Source organism: Oryzias latipes, chromosome 1 (assembly GCF_053564925.1).
Source record: "Oryzias latipes strain Hd-rR chromosome 1, Olatipes_Hd-rR_3.1".
Taxonomy (NCBI): domain Eukaryota; kingdom Metazoa; phylum Chordata; class Actinopteri; order Beloniformes; family Adrianichthyidae; genus Oryzias; species Oryzias latipes.
The window spans coordinates 13155225-13168984 of record NC_136237.1 but is presented as its reverse complement, the minus strand read 5'-3'; the positions used below and the strand labels follow the sequence as shown (position 1 = coordinate 13168984).

At 38.2% G+C, this 13760-nt stretch overlaps 2 protein-coding genes across 4 annotated transcripts; one reads left to right on the top strand and one right to left on the bottom strand.

Annotated features, from left to right (window-relative positions):
* Positions 1–554: 554 nt before the first annotated feature.
* On the bottom strand, positions 555–6823 carry wdr83os (WD repeat domain 83 opposite strand). The gene is made up of 4 exons (XM_004084217.5): positions 6570–6823; positions 5727–5832; positions 3846–3943; positions 555–900 (listed from the first exon to the last, which is right to left on the bottom strand). The coding sequence occupies exons 1-4, from the start codon at positions 6617–6619 to the stop codon at positions 834–836; spliced, it is 321 nt and encodes a 106-aa protein (XP_004084265.1). The 5' UTR covers positions 6620–6823; the 3' UTR covers positions 555–833.
* A 145-nt stretch (positions 6824–6968) lies between these two features.
* On the top strand, positions 6969–13393 carry wdr83 (WD repeat domain containing 83). Of its 3 annotated transcripts, none has more exons than XM_078940092.1 (10): positions 6969–7234; positions 7750–7892; positions 9220–9340; positions 9857–9962; positions 10111–10159; positions 10393–10519; positions 10601–10668; positions 11850–11958; positions 12642–12756; positions 12897–13393. In XM_078940092.1, exons 2-10 carry the CDS (start codon positions 7790–7792, stop codon positions 13050–13052), a joined length of 954 nt encoding a protein of 317 aa, XP_078796218.1. In that variant the 5' UTR covers positions 6969–7234; positions 7750–7789; the 3' UTR covers positions 13053–13393. The 3 variants fall into 3 exon arrangements, with proteins under 3 accessions (XP_078796218.1, XP_004084266.1, XP_078796263.1); XM_004084218.4 differs by having other exon boundaries at positions 6997–7234; positions 7777–7892; XM_078940137.1 differs by having other exon boundaries at positions 7042–7234; positions 7781–7892.
* The last annotated feature ends 367 nt before the right edge of the window (positions 13394–13760 follow it).

Sequence of the window (13760 nt, the reverse complement as noted above, 5' to 3'; positions counted from 1 at the left end):
ACTGCACTGGCTTCTTTAAAACAACCTTTTGCTTCATCATTTGGACAAAAACAAGCAGCAAGAAGTGAACTTTCTCTCTGAACTGATGCTTTATTTAACCGATCGTCATGACCAATATTGCTTTCCTTTGCCACTACAGTCGAGATCAGAAGTTAGAGCGACGCGTTGTCTCGGCGCCGCACCAGGTAACTAATAATCCGCTTTTTGTAAAAAAGAAAAAGCAATCTCACAAATTTACAAGAATAAAGTACTAAAACTGAATATTTATTTATTTTGTAAATGACCATGTTATAAGCGGGTAAATGGCCTTTGAAGTGTGAATTATCAGAAATGAACGCAACCATCTGATGTGAAGGTTCAGGCTTCCACACATGCGTTTATTTCTGATAAAGCACACAAGTCGGCCATTAATCCTTACATATAGGTTTGTCCACTTTTTGCCTGCAGACAGCTTCCCCGTAAGGACATTTATGACTAAGGCATGAACTTGTGTTACTAATGTGATGCACAGTTTATTCATTTTTTTCTCCTGGGCACAAAAGACCGGACAGCAGTTCCTCTAAAACATGTGCAGCTTTATTCAGGACATAATGCAAAGGTTCAGCCAAACAGAAAGCACGACATTTGCATTGACCATCAAAAATCATTAGAGGAGTTTAAAAACAGGAAAATTAGAAAAAAATGTCATTGTCATCTTTTCATTGTGTCCTTGCTGTCCATGTGTCTTCCTTACTATGGACATAGATGTCCAGAGACCTTTGATCTGCTTGGGTGGTTCAGACCATCACCCTTCACTTCTCTTCTCCTCACATTTGCTTGAGGCGGGCTCTCTGTTACCATGGTGGCGACATTGGTTGTGGGTTCTGGAGATAGGACATCACAACTGCTGAGATGGATAACCTGAAGATGAATAAAATAAGGTTTTATCAGAATTGGAAAAAAAAAACACACCACTACTACTGATACATATTAAGAAAGGACAGCAAAGTGTTGCTAAATCTAAATGTTCCCTTTTCTTTTTCAATACCATACTTTTTAAAAAAAAGAACCTGTCCCAACCTATTTTATATGATGATTGGCTATATATATATATATAGCCTTGAAGAAGCTGCTAGTGACCTTCTACAGAGCCACCATAGAGAGCATCCTGACGTACTGCATCACTGCCTGGTACGCAGTATGCTCAGCCACAGACAGGACAGCGCTACAGAGGGTGATCAACTCAGCTCAGAAAAATCACCGGCTCCCCCACATTATATTTACTTTTGTCAGGCAGACGACAACATTTACAAAATTTTCTCTGTTTTTTAAACTCTCAAAGTTCAAACCTTTGTAGGAAAAAAAGTCCAAAATTATAGACTGACAACAAAAATCTGATTATGACTGAAGATTTATGTAAATGTGGCAAATTAAATCCATTCTGTATAGGAGACAGCACAGAGGTGATTGATTGACAAGGTCCCCAGCCAATAAGGATGCAGAACACAGAGCACTACAAAAATAAAAATAAAAAAGCATGAAAAATTCCTGGAAAATATCCGTGAAGCAGCAAGACTGAAAGGGGAATCACAATGTAATGAGGGACCACTGTAATGAAAATAACAATTGCATTGAATTCAAAAGCCATCTTTTAAATGTTCTAATTTAACTAATAATAAGAAAATAGTTTAGCAACTTTGAGCATGGATAACCTAATGGTAGACTAAAAATAGACTGAAAGTAAAAAAAAAAACTTTTATTAGAGATCTATCACGAAGGTTATCTGAGAAACGGGCAAAACTATAATAAAAAAACCTTTAGGCATGCAGTTACCTCCTCCTTCAGAGAGAAGCAGAGTTTGACACTAACAAGGGCAGGGAAAGGAACGGGAAGCTCAATGCCCAGCTGAGCCGCAGGTCAATGCCCGAGTGTTTAGTTTAAAGCAAAGATGCCTCCTAGATCATCAACTAGAGAGGGAGTAAATAAAACCATCTAACACCAGAGCATCAACAGGAAAGAGGATGAAAGATGATGAACTTTAGGGCAGAATCGTCATTAGAAAATAACGATGTGCAACAAAAAAGACTTGAAAGGAGAAAAGACAGAAGGACAGAAACTGAAAGACAGGGAAGTAATGTGGACAGGTTTGTACTCTTCACTCTTTCAAGTCTTTCTCAGCTAAGCAAAGGGTAACTTTCAAGCCAGTCAATGTTATAAGACATGCTTAAAAAGGCAAAATCACGTCAGTTTTTCTTGAAACACAGACAGGAAGCTGTGTTTAATGTGTGGAAACACTGAATTTTGCAAAGATGTGACTATGTGACAGTGTGATATAATATTCTAAAAAATGTTCCGTTTGTCTTTGTGTTTTAAGAGAAAAACAACAGTGGACTGATTTTAAGAAACTAAAATTTGAATGGATTTGACTTTAAATTATTGTCCATCAACTATAAATCGGATCAGCGACCAGAAATTATGATACCGACCAAATTGTTGTCAAAACAAACTGTTACACCCCCACTTATAAGGAGGGTGCACCTTTCCCTCTCACATGATTCAATATGAATCTTGATATATGGTCCAAAAAAAATCGATATACTACAGAGCTGCTACAGAGCTCCAAACTTCATGTGACCTTCAGATTAGCCCAAATACAGTATGCAGAGAGCTTCATGGAATGGGTTTCCATGGTGGAGCAGCTGCATCCAAGGCACACATCCCCAAGTGCAATGCAAAGCATCTAAAGCATTGGTGTAAAGCACGCCGCCACTGGACTGTAGAGCAGTGGAGACGCCTTCTCTGCAGCAATGAATCACGATTTTCCATCTGACAATCTGATGGACAAGACTGGGTTTGGAGGTTCCCAGGAGAACGGTACATTTGAGACTGGATTGTGCCGAGGGTAAAATTTGGTGAAGGAGGAATTATAGTCTGGGGTTGTTTTTAGGGGCTTGGGCTTGACCCATTAGTTCCAGTGAAAGGAACTCTGAATGCTTCAGGACACCAAAACATTTTGGACAATTCCATGCTCCCAAGCTTGTGGGAACAGTTTGGAGCGGGCCCTTTCCTCTTCCAACATGATTGTGCACAAAGCAAGATCCATTCAGACATGGATGACAGAATCTGGTGTGGATAAACTTGAACAAGCCTGCATTGAGTCCTGACCTGAACCAGATAGAAAATCTTTGGGATGAATTAGAGCGGAGACTGAGAGCCAGACCTTCTTGACCAATATAAGCGTGTGACCTCACCAATGCACTTTAGGAAAACTGGTCAAAAATTCCTATGAACACACTCCTCAACCTTATGGACAGCTTTCCCAGAAGAGTTGAAGCTGTAATAGCTGCAAAAGGGTGGAGCAACCATATTGAACCCTATGGGTTAGGAATGGGATGGCATTTCAGTTCATATGTGAGTCAAGACGGGTGAGTGAATACTTTTGGTAATGTAGTGCATGTTCAGTGCACACAACACACATCCCTCACTGGGGTTCGCCTTCAGCCAATTGGAATTGCCCTGACTTGCTAGAAGCAAGCTTGTGTTTGGATATCTTTTTGTTTGCATCACGTTCATAAAAAGGCAGAAACGGTAGAGAGAACAACAGGAAGAGAAACTGACAGCTTGCCTAAAGCAATTATTTACATATTGATGGAATTTAAACCTTTTTAGCAACATACTCTTGGTCCTGTCTGTGGATTTTAACGGATACTGCTGTTACTCTCATAAAAACATGGATCTTTCAATACATATTTGTATCCCACATCCCAATCATTTATGCTTAGGCTCTTCTCCTTTTAATATTAGCAAAACATTTGTTAGCATACATACTGCACTGATGGTTTGCACATGCCAGATCGTGTACTCACATAAAGCTGCTCATCATCTGCTTAGTGTCCTCTGAGCTCCTTGAGTTTGCAAAGCTGATAAAAGAACAGTAAACTGCTATCCAGGCGCACCACTTGAGCTGAAACACAAAAAGCGTTCATGAGGATCCAGACGGCTGCTGACAAACATTCAGAAGATTCCAGAACTTCAGATGATTCAAATCAAAGTATACACATTCAACACAGGACAGGCAAACAAAGTGCTTTGGCTTGAATGAAAACTTTAACATATAAACAATGCAGAACACACCCTAAACCCAAAATGCCATTTATGTTGGTTACAAATGATCACAAACTACAAGACTACAAAAGACACCTTTTTTCACCTAATCGGGTAGTTGCTCTAATTCCTTAAATAAATGTTTTTTTTCACTGTGAAAAAGTGCAAAAGCTTATTTACAAAAACAATCCTTTCACTCTCAAGTTGTTTATTATATAAAAAAAATAAGTTGGGACTTGGAAAGCAACATTTTTTGAATAAAAACATAAAGCAAAGGAATAAACTATTAAAAAAACCTGGAAGTGCACACAGTCTACCACTGTGCTATCTCTGTTTATTCTGTCCTTTGTCCTGTTTGTCAGGATCTGCCCTTCATCACTATCCATTAGGGGAGTTTACCTTCAATCTCATAAATGAAATGACTAAAAAAGATGTGTCCTTTAGGTGCAGCATGTTTGAACTGGACTACAAAAGTTACAGAAGACGAGCGTCATACCAAAAAAAGGGAAGGGGTGTTGTCCCGGGGGTCTGCAAACTTTAGGGCTAAAAGAGGCCAGTTTCTTTACTAACCAAAAGTTAGGAAGTGCCATGTGCCATGCACATTGTTTCATTATTTATGTTTCTGTGGCCATCAAGCCATTCATTCAAAAAATGTAGCTTAAATATTTACAAAAATTTAAAAAAGTTATAACAGTTTCACAGTGTCCATTTTTGGTTAAAAAACATTGAACTTTTTTGGTTTTAACAGGAGAAAATACAAGTTCCTTTCACTATAAAACAAAATGACTTTTTTTTAGGCTGATGTTATTTGCATGTATTAACGTGCAGTCACAACAAGTGATAGAAATTCATGCACATTTCTGCATTGTCTGTCTGTACGTATTTTAAATGTGTCAAAGGCTTGATTTTGTTGTTGGCCACACTTGTTTCAAATTGAACTTTAAGTTAAAGTCCCATTATCTGTCACGCTCATAGGTGTGTGAAATGTGTTTTCCACATTTGATCCATCCCCTGGAGGAACAGTGAGCAGCAGAAACAAACAGCTGCTCTAAGGAAACATTTGGTGGTTTAACCCTAACTGTAACCATAATCATAACCTTAAACCGTGGGTCTGTGCAGCCAAGAAAAAGGTTTAGCACTGGCCAAACGTGTTGAAAATTATGTGCGAATAATTTATATATATAAAAATGCAAGAGAGTTAAACGTGACATTGTTTTTCATTCTGACTTTGGAGTGCAGTGATTCTTTTTTCAACCATCAAATATTACCTTGACAACATTGGTGTAGAATCAGATTTTTTTTAATCAATACATGTAAATGCAATTCTATACTTTATTAACTTTACCTCTGAACAGCAACTAGACACTGTTGTCCAGCAAAAGATAAGAATAATTACTCTGATAATATATCAAAGCCTTTACCATCATTTTGCTCTGTTATCTGACATGTTAAAAAAGTCAACGAATGCCAAAAAACTAAAAATCTACAACAACAAAAACTACAAATCAATTACTTATTCAAATTGTTCGCATTTTTCTTCAGAGAAAAAAAGAGCTGTAATGTGGGGCTGAAAGAGCTCCATGCGGCTGCAGAGCCTTAGGTTGCAGACCCCTGGGTTCAGTGGAAATGTGTGTGCCAGTAACCTTGAGCATCAGTCCACACATGCTGAAGATCATGCCAAGAAGATTCATGTAGTCAGGTGTGGGGTCCTCAAGGGTGGGGTTGGATTCTGTGCTGGGGGGCTTGTATCTGCCAGAATACAAATTCAGAAATAACTACACAGGGTCTGTGATAAAAATTGAAATGAAATTTGCTTCTACGTCACACCTACAAGATTTTTCCAATGGAATTCTTTCGTCTACTTCCGATTGATTCTCAACAATTTGAACAACGAAATACTCAGAATGCAATTAATCTTAATTTTCTTAATATAAGTCAACCATCATTATAAAAACACCACATGAAAATATTAAAAACGCCAAACATCGGAGTGGGTCTGTAACCCTTGTGCTATCTTAGATGACCCCACCCTTACATTGACGTGTTCTCCCTACCATGACAAAGGTGGATAAAGGTGGAAAGATTTATGTAATCCATGGACACCAGTGAGGTTCACAAATCATTGAAGAAAAAAAGTTCAGCGCACTGTCTTGGGGTCTAGATGACCCAACTCCCAATGGTAAAGTGTCTAGGATAGCACAAGTTAAATATTCACCCAAATCAACCCAATTTTAGTATTTAAGTAAGAGAGAGAATAACTATTTAACAAGTAAAAACATAATAAAACCAACCGCAGTTCACTAAATCCAAATTAATGTGAACAATCTCTTTTCATATATGTATCTGAATAGATTACAGTGTAAACGCTAATCCAATTTAACGCACTCGTTATATCATGACAACTCACTCAGCTGTACTAGCTAACTAGCTGCTACTAGCTCCCTCTAAAGTGGAGTGCTTTCTAAAAATCAAACAAAAACTTTTACCTGAGAATTTTATTTTGCCTCCTCGGGTCTGCCATGTTATTGGAGGACATATTGAGTTTGTAATATCCTCAGAAGGTGAAAAAAGCGAAGGAATTTCAACGCCGATAATCGCAGGTTATCAGCCTCTGTTGAGAAGGAAACTTCAGCTAACACATTAGCTCAAATGTCCGGTTTGGGATTTTTAAAGTAAAAGTTTCGCCATCTTCTAGATATCGGTTGTTTGTTGGAGGTTGGCAAGCAGCTTTGAAGTGCAACCAATCTGAAGTGCGGATCAGAATTATTATTTTATTTCATTTCTTTTTTCCTTTGTTTTCTCCGAGAGTTTTTTTGTAGAACCACCTAAATCATTCACAAGGACTTAACAATTCAAGAAATGCAAACTCTTATTTTGGAGGGATCATCTGATCCCAAAATGCATTGCGTGTACATGCTAGCAACCATTTCTAATAAGATGAATGAAACTAGATGTCGATTATTATTATTGTGATTTTGTTTAGGTTTATGTTGACGTAACATGGCTAAAAGCGCGAAATCTTCCAGTTAAAAGGAACAGATCAAGTGTGGAAACAAACACACAAGTGAATTACGACTAATTTAGTCAAGTGACTTAGTGCTAAAACAGAAAGTTACAAGGCTTAGACTAGAGGAAAATAAATTTTAAAAAGGTAAGAGAAATTGTCTTTTGGCACGTCATTTTCGACATACGTGTAGCCAGTGTTAACATTTTTTTCTTGGCTGCACAACCTTCCAGAGGAAGGTTACATGTTAGGATAACAGTAGTTAGTTGGGGTGAAACCACCAAATGGTTCCTGAGACTCACTGAGGGAGAGCAGCTAATGTTTGTTTCTGCTTCTCACCGTTCCTCCAGGGGATGGATCATGTGGAGAACACATTTCACATACCTAGGACCGTGACATATAATAGGACTTTAAGTTTAACCTTAAATACGTGCGGCCAACAACTACATTCAGCCTTAGAGGCCCATTTAAAACACATGCGGACGATGCAGCAGTGTGCATCATGGCTCCACGTATGTGAATTCCATCACCTTTTGCGCTGGTCGCACGCTTATACGTGCAATAACAGCCGGAAGGCAAACCAGTAAAGTTGTATTTTTAATTGAAACACTTTTATAGTGTAACGTTTTGCATTTTCATAATTTTAATCCTCCGTCTTCCAGCCTGATATTATTATTTTGATTATTTAGAAAGAGACTGGTTATGGCATTTCCTGAGCCCAGACCTCAGGCCCCCCAGCTTCCCCAGCATCTTCTGAGGACGATCAACTGCCAGCAAGGAGCTGTCAGAGCTGTACGCTTCAATGGTGAGGAGCTCTTTATTACCTTCGCGAAGACATTGTGGATATTAAATAAAAAAGAGAGTGAGAAATAAAGGTGTTAGGAAAAAAAATTCGACAAATATTCAATTGTGCCAGCTCTCTAATTTTGTTACAGTTTCAATAAAATATAACGTTTTTATTGAACTTTTTGTAATACAAACAAGAGACTAGTAAAATGATCCAAAAAATCTTGCATGAAATTACGCAAAACCATAATGTATTAAAGATCCACTAAAAAAATGATGTTTTCTTTTTTAACATGTATTTGTGGCAATTTATTTGATGATGGAGGACATTTATAAACTCAGAGGACTTTCTTTGTTTTCCTCTAGCTTGTATCAGGCTCAAAACGTTATGGCTGGATAGTTCCAATACTGCTCGCCGTTGTTGCTGCACTGCTAATGTTAGGTTGGGGGTGTGACGGGGCTGTAAGATAGTGTGAGAGCATGTAAACAAAAAGGTGACAGGAAGTGGGGAGGGGTTGCTCCACATCAACAGTCTCTCCCAAACCTCAGAGGCAAATTTCTAACAGCGTAATCATAATTAGAAGACCACGCAGAACGAGTTTCCCTTTAAAAACCATGTTTGCATACTCACCAGAAAGTTTTTACAAATGAAATCAAACAAAAGTACGCAAAGATTTCCCCAATATATTCTGAAAGAAAAAAAGAAAGTTTGAATTTGTTCTTTTCCATTGTACTGTACTTTATATGTTTTAAAAATGCTTTACAATATATAAAGTAAAGTATATAAAGTAAAGTAAAACATACATTTTCTTTATCTCTTCACAAGTATTTTGTATGGCACATAGAAGTATTAGCTTGGAATTTTTTCATTTTATACATGATTTGTAAAGTAATTGTTTTACCAAATATAAGCTTTCACTTTTAAAAAAAGTCATTGGTTTGATCAAAAGAGCCTGACTCTTAATTCTGGCTGGTGTATGCTTTTTGAAAAATGAATAGACATGGAATAATTAAAATAATAATAATAAAACTAACCATTCAGCTTATGGCACAACATTTAGTTGGTTAAACGTTGATTTATTTTTCTAATTTTGAGTCCAAAAGGATTTTTGGTCTGAACCATTTAGATTTAAGGGATTTGACTCAAACTAAGGTGGAAAATTCATGACTGAAATAGCAAATTCTTTCAATAAAACACTCAACACCAATCTGTCTTCTATTTGAAAAAAATATAAAAACATTGCCTCAAAGGTAAATCCGTCCATAACTGTTAGGATTCGTCTTAGATTTTGTCCAACACATGCTTCTTTTAAGCTCATACCTGCGTCTCCCTCACTGTTTGTCAGGTGATGGGAACTACATCCTGTCCTGCGGCAGCGACAAATCCCTCAAACTGTGGAGCGTGGGTCGGGGGACTTTGCTGAAGACATACAGCGGCCATGGCTACGAGGTTCTGGACGCTGACAGGTGAGGAAACCTTCCCTGTTTCCTACAAATCATTTCAAATGTCATCATTGGCTAGGTGACAGAAATCTGCCCTTACAGGCTACTACAAAACCATCAGCAAAGGAAATGCAGAAAAAAGCAAACTGGATCAGTAGTTTTAAAGTATTTACTGTTTTCTTTTGTCTTCCCAAAAAAACAATTTCCCAAAATCCGACCTAAACACATGAGATGTGATTGGAATGACTACAATGTCGTCTTTAAAGCTCATCAGGTTTAAGTAGAGATCTTCAAATGAGTCAAAGGACATACATAAAGACAAATTATCAATATTTCCTTCAAGTTTAACATGTGTGCTTTTGAGTTTTAAACTGTTTTCATCCTTTTTTATTTACAATGTCTATTTTTGACATTTGCATCTGGTTTTTCATTCACTTGAAGCCGATCCTGATTTGATCCCATAACTTTGACTTTGAAATGTCTTTGTGGTGTTTTTGATGCAATTAAGAAATGTGTATTTCCCATTTGCTCTCTTTTTAGTTCCTTTGACAACAGTCAGATCTGCTCCTGCAGCTCCGACAAGACCGTGATTTTATGGGATGTCGCTACAGGACAGGTCACACGGAAACTCCGAGGTCATGCAGGGGTCAGTTCGACACTTTACTGTTCCATCGTAATTTTTTGTTTGTTTTTTGGTTTATTTGAAACACAGTTTTCTCGCCTTTAGGGGTCTCTCCATACTCCTGCTTCCCTCTTTACATTTGTAATGTCTTATTTCATCCTTCCTTCTGCAGAAAGTGAACTGTGTCCAGTTCAATGAGGAGGCAACTGTCACCTTGTCTGGTAAGAAATCACTTACCGGTACACAACTGTAGTTTAACAATCAGCGCAATATTTCAGCACCAGACAGCTGTTCTCTGTTGCCCCAAAGTGCTGAAGAGAAGAGAAGAGAATTTAGAGGAGTGACCTTAAAGCAAAAAACATAATCAACAAACAAATACAACAAAATTAATGTTATACCCGTATTTTTGCCCCCCATTTCATTGTCACATGCTGCTTGTTCTCACTTTACGTAGGATCCATAGATGGGACAGTGAGGTGCTGGGACAACCGATCAAGAAAATCGGAGCCCATCCAGATCTTAGATGAGGCTCGTGACGGCATCAGCAGCCTCAAAGTGGTTCAGCATGAGCTGCTCACTGGGTCAGCCAAGAATGATCACAGAAGCTCATGATTATCACCTAAGTCAACCGTTTACTAACCCTAGAAAACGTCTTTGGTTAGGTCAGTGGATGGCAGGGTGAGGCGCTATGACCTGAGAATGGGACAGCTGCATGTGGACTTTATTGACAGTAAGAGGTTTTTTTCTCTTTTACAGAAACTGCAAAAGATTCTGTGTTTATTGCAGTTCAGTTTGTTGAGGTAAATGTGGTAAGTTAATGCCTTAGTCACATACAGCCATATGGGTGATGCAGGTGTTTGGGTTGTCTGGATACGTGGAGTGTCATAGACAGGTGCGGCCGCATGTTACAGGTAACGCAGGTTAGTCCTGCAGTCCTGTACGTTCAGAATGTACGATTGCCGGCCTGTGTTAAGTGTATCCTGAAGTATTTGTAAAGATAATGTAAGTTGCACGCACCTATAAAAATAATAATAATATAATACTACTAATAATAATACACTTTATTTGTATAGCACCTATCAAGATAAAAATCACAAAGTGCTTCACAGTAAATCACAATAAAACAGTAAAATACGATAAAACACAATAAAACACAGTAAAACACAGTAAAACGCAGAAACTAAAACATAATTAAGAAAAAGCAATTTTAAAAAGATAGGTTTTTAGCACCTTTAGTTTTTAACCGGTTTCGTTTAACAACCAGCAGACCTGCTGGGGGTGTACGGCTGCAAAAGGTCTTTTAAGTAGACCGGTGCTTGGCTATTAAGAGCTGTTTATCTTAAAACCAGGATTTTAAAATGCACTCGGTAGCGGATGGGGAGTCAGTGCAGCTGGATTAACAACGGGGTGACGTGTGAACACTTAGATGATTTAGTTAAAGCCTTGCAGCAGCGTTCTGGACAGCCTGGAGCCGTCCTAAAGATGATGCAGTAACCTATGATGTATTGGTGATGCTGTCGTGTGGTGCCCTTTCTAGTGAAACCACACGACAGCATCATGACAGAGTCTAGTCATTAGTAAGTACTGACCACATGCAAATGCTGCTTGCAAATGCTGCTTGCACGAGATGTGCATGTGTTTTGTTTGTACGTATGTATTATCTTCATTTCCAACAACATCCGCATTTTAATTACTTCACCCACTCACTTACCCTTACATGTTGAATAAGTGTTTGCTACGACTTAAAAATTAAATTAAAATTTCCAATGGGCCACCTGTATTCCCTGTACAGGTTTGACCATTTTTGCCCACAGACAGCCCATATCTACCCATAAGGGCAGTTGTGGCTAAGGCAGAAGCGAACACGTTACACTTTTCTATATTAAGCATGTTTCTGTCTGTACGTTCCAGGTCCCATCACCTGTGTGTGTTTCAGTCAAGATGGTCAGTGCACCCTGAGCTCCAGCTTGGACTCTGCAGTTAGACTGCTGGACAAAAGCACGGGGGAAATGCTGGGAGAGTGAGTTCCAAAAAACAGAATTCACGTCCACAGTGTTTTTGTCAGTGTGCAAATAATGACATTATAAAATTAACAAACACTCATTTATAAATCATCTTTCAAAAGTAAAATTAAGAATAAAAGTAATGTAAAAATAATAAAATCTACTAAGAACCAATGTTTTAGAAAAACTGCATGAAATTACAACTGGAAATTGTTTTTGCTGTTATCAATGACACACTTTAAACCCCTGAAATGTATTTTGTGTTTTTGCTTTTAAGTAGATGCTAAATTATATAATTTTGGAACAGAGTTGGTTTAATGTATATTTTCTTCCAGGGCTTTAAAATTAAACCCAGCCACTCACCAAATGCACATAAAACCTTAATTTGGCGTGTAGGAAAATAAATTCACTAGCCACTTTGGCAGGTGAGACACTGATTATCATTTCTGACGGGGGCTCAACTTGCATCAGGACTTTTAAGTGTCCGGCTCGGGTTGGCTGGGTGGGGGATTGATGATTTTTTTAAAGTTTTGTGTGAAATCTGAAGCAGAATTTCTGAATTGAGAAAAGTTGTGTTTAGGTTGTAATAGTAGTACCTTTATTTATCCAGGTGTTTAAGAACAAGATATTTTGTTTTTTACAAACATTGCCGTGAAGTAAATTCTTTGTTGTGATGTGTCACTGATGGTTGTTGGTGTAGATATAAAGGCCACAAGATGAAGGGCTACAAGCTGGACTGCTGTTTGTCGAACAGAGACACACACGTCTTGAGCTGCTCAGAGGACGGCCATGTGTACTGCTGGGACCTGGTGGAGGTGAGTGTTCATCAGAGTCACCGCATTTCCCACTGCTGTATTTGATCAAATATGAGCAGTAGTTTTTCAATCTAATAGCACATTAAAGTAGAAACAAAAGAATCCCAAAAAGCTTGTTTTTTTCTTTCCTACACTTTAAGGGTTCTTTGTCTTTGAAGCTGCTGGTGGGGACAGCAGTTGTCCAGTCCTTGTCCTTCCATCCATCAGAGACCCGCCTTCTCACAGCTATGGAGGGCCGTGTTCAGGTGTGGAGTGCAGAGCCAGAGGAGACGGAGGATGAAGCGCCGCTCTTATAAAAGCATGAATGGAGCCACGACACAGTTGTGTATTTGACTGCAGCGCTCAGTTTTTGCATCAGCACACATGCAGCTGCTGCAGAGTTTCAAACAATGTCGATTTTCAACTGTTGGATGTTGGGGAGCTTTTACTCTCCTGACAAACATTATTGGACTCGAGCTTTACTAATAACTTTGTAAATGTTGGCTGAGTAACTTTTGAGATATTTTGTACATTAAACAGACTCACAAAGACTGTAAAAAAAAGTTTATTTTTATGGACTCTACACACACTGTAGAAAATAAATTAATCCGCAAGTCCAAAAACATTTAAATAAATAAATAGAATTATTTTACAAAAATATTTTGTTGTTTTTTAAGTCTTTCCAGCAAAGACTAAGTCTACAACATTTTTTAAAACACTACCACGGTTTCATAGCTTCAAGATTACACTGGAGAGCTTAACTTAATACTTCATCATTCTACATCAAGTTTTTTTTCTTTATTCAAACAAAATCAAGTGTTTTTTTTCATTATCATGTTTCCACTAACCCTCATTTAATGTGCCAAAATGTAACTAAAAAGTCTTTCTGGTCATCAGCTCTTTTGTCAGGCCGTCTGTCTGACCCGAATTCCTCAGATTTTCCTTCCAAAGTGGCCGAAAAAGTAACATTTTAATATCATCTTAGTTTTGAGCACCTGCCCTCTCACCTCCCCACTCATTGTCCA